This window comes from Solanum stenotomum, chromosome 2 (genome assembly GCF_019186545.1).
Source record: "Solanum stenotomum isolate F172 chromosome 2, ASM1918654v1, whole genome shotgun sequence".
NCBI classification, from domain to species: Eukaryota; Viridiplantae; Streptophyta; class Magnoliopsida; order Solanales; family Solanaceae; genus Solanum; species Solanum stenotomum.
This window is the reverse complement of record NC_064283.1, coordinates 59185378-59187517: the sequence shown is the minus strand read 5'-3', so window position 1 is coordinate 59187517 and position 2140 is coordinate 59185378. Positions and strand designations below refer to the sequence as shown.

Here is a 2140-nt window from a genome sequence, read left to right as displayed (position 1 = left end):
TTTATGTTTGTTAAATATGGAATTAGATATAATAGTCGAAAATTATTATTATATTTTGTTAGATACTACTTCCTCATTTGGTGTAACTTTACCCTTCTATCATTATTTAATATTTTTTAAAATCAACTTAATTAATAAATGACAAGATTAATTAACTATTCTATCAAGGGTATAATAGGCAAAATATGGTAATTTATGCATAAATTTTATAAAATGACAAGTATTGTGGTCCATCTATTTATAGAAAGGGATGACATATAAAATGAAACGAAGGGAGTAGTAATTTATAAGTATAATTTTACTATTTTTAAGTAGTAAATATGGAAATTGAGATTCGGATCGGCTTATGAATCCCAAAATAAAAGGGTTCCTTAGTAAACCTAAGTAACACCAAATTAGGATTGGATTTGTCTTGTTATAAAAGGAGATCAGATTAGATAGGTTTTGTTTATTCATCAAATCAAAGTTTGGTACTTTTTCTTCAAAATATCAACAATCATGGTTGCGGAGAAAGTTGGAGTTCCATTGTTGATGCTCGCAGAGAAGGAAGGGAATGAAGAAAAACGTGAGTTTTTGGACTTAACCAAAGGTATCACTTACACCATGAATTTTCCACAACTTGTTGGAAAACGCTGTTTGGGTGTTGGAATTCCAGGGTGGCTTTTCACAGCAGATGGGGAAGGGAATATGAATTTGTTCCATCTCAATTCTCGTTCTCTGATACAATTGCCTCACATGACCACATTGAAAGGTTTCGATTCTGATAATGAACGCGGTTACTGTGAGTATTATGTTCAAAAAGCCGTGCTTTCTTCAGATCCTCATTCAACTGATGATTATATTTTAATGATTAATCAAGGAGTTCCTCGTACGTTAGCTTATTGGAAACCTGGAAAAAATGGTTTTATCACAGTTGAAACACGCAAAGCCACTTATTCTGATGTAACATGGCATGATGGACTATTTTATGGGGTTGATGTTCGAGGAAACGTTGTAATATTGGACTTCAGAGGAGGGTTAGAACCAACTATTGGAAGGATAGTTCAAGGCATTCCCTCTGATTTTATCTGTGGAATGAAACTCTACATTGTGCATTCTCAAGGTGAACTATTTGTCATCACTCGAGATGGAATTTGTAACCATCCCGAAACAAAGACCTATGGTGTTGAAGAATTTGTTGTTTGCAAGGTTGATGTTGATAATAATGAGATCAGTTATGAAGAGGTTAATGATTTGGACAATAGATCACTCTTCCTCGGATTTAGTGCCTCTGTGGCTGTTGACGTTGAACAGTATGGATGCAAGGCTAATCATATATATTTTACTGATGATTGTTCTACCGCATACTATTCTAGTGAAAAAGGAGGCGGCAAGGACATGGGAATATATAACTTGCTTGACGATACAATTGAGCCTCACTATACTGGTGAATCCTATCACAGATTTAGTCCACCTATATGGATCTTCAACACTCCTTTTTCTGCTTAGTTTTGATTTTAGTATTTCCAGAGTAACTATTTTCTTTCTTGTGTTAACTACTTGTTAATTTCCTAGCTGTCTTTCTGTTATGTAATTCTTCTTTTCATACTATTTAATTACTACTTATTTTCTTTAATCCATTGCTTCCTTTTTGCCATGCTATATACAAGATTGTGGTATTAGCTAATGTGTAAATGACTTTTCTGAACTGTATACAAGATTGGTTCTTTAGCTAAACTTTAATACGGAGCTCTAGTATGAAGTAGTACTAGTTATTGTATTGTATAATAAAGTTTGGTTATGAGTTATGCTGCTCAGATTCTTCAAAAATGTCAACGAGTACTTGTCGAGTTCTCTAAAAATAGTGTATTTTAAAAGAATTTGACACGAGTGGAGCATCAAAATTGAAGAGTCCGCACAACTCAGATTATGAGTGCTTTTTTTTTATTTCTAGCCAACTTGAGAATATTGTTATCTAGCTTGATGAGAATGTGTTAATATATTTGGTCAACCATTTGCTCATTTTAATTTTTTGGTATTCATTGATTCGACTAATTTAGAATCACACTCAATGTAAGGTTTGTTAAGAAAAGGAAGAGCTTCCTAATTAACAAGAGTTTCTTTATTATCAAGATTTAAACTCGAGGCCTATGATCAATCA

General features: G+C 33.0%; 1 protein-coding gene across 1 annotated transcript; it reads left to right on the top strand.

Moving 5' to 3' along the window:
• Positions 1–498: 498 nt before the first annotated feature.
• LOC125856154 (uncharacterized) lies at positions 499–1488 on the top strand. Its single transcript, XM_049535709.1, has one exon. The coding sequence runs from the start codon at positions 499–501 to the stop codon at positions 1486–1488; it is 990 nt and encodes a 329-aa protein (XP_049391666.1).
• Positions 1489–2140: the final 652 nt, after the last annotated feature.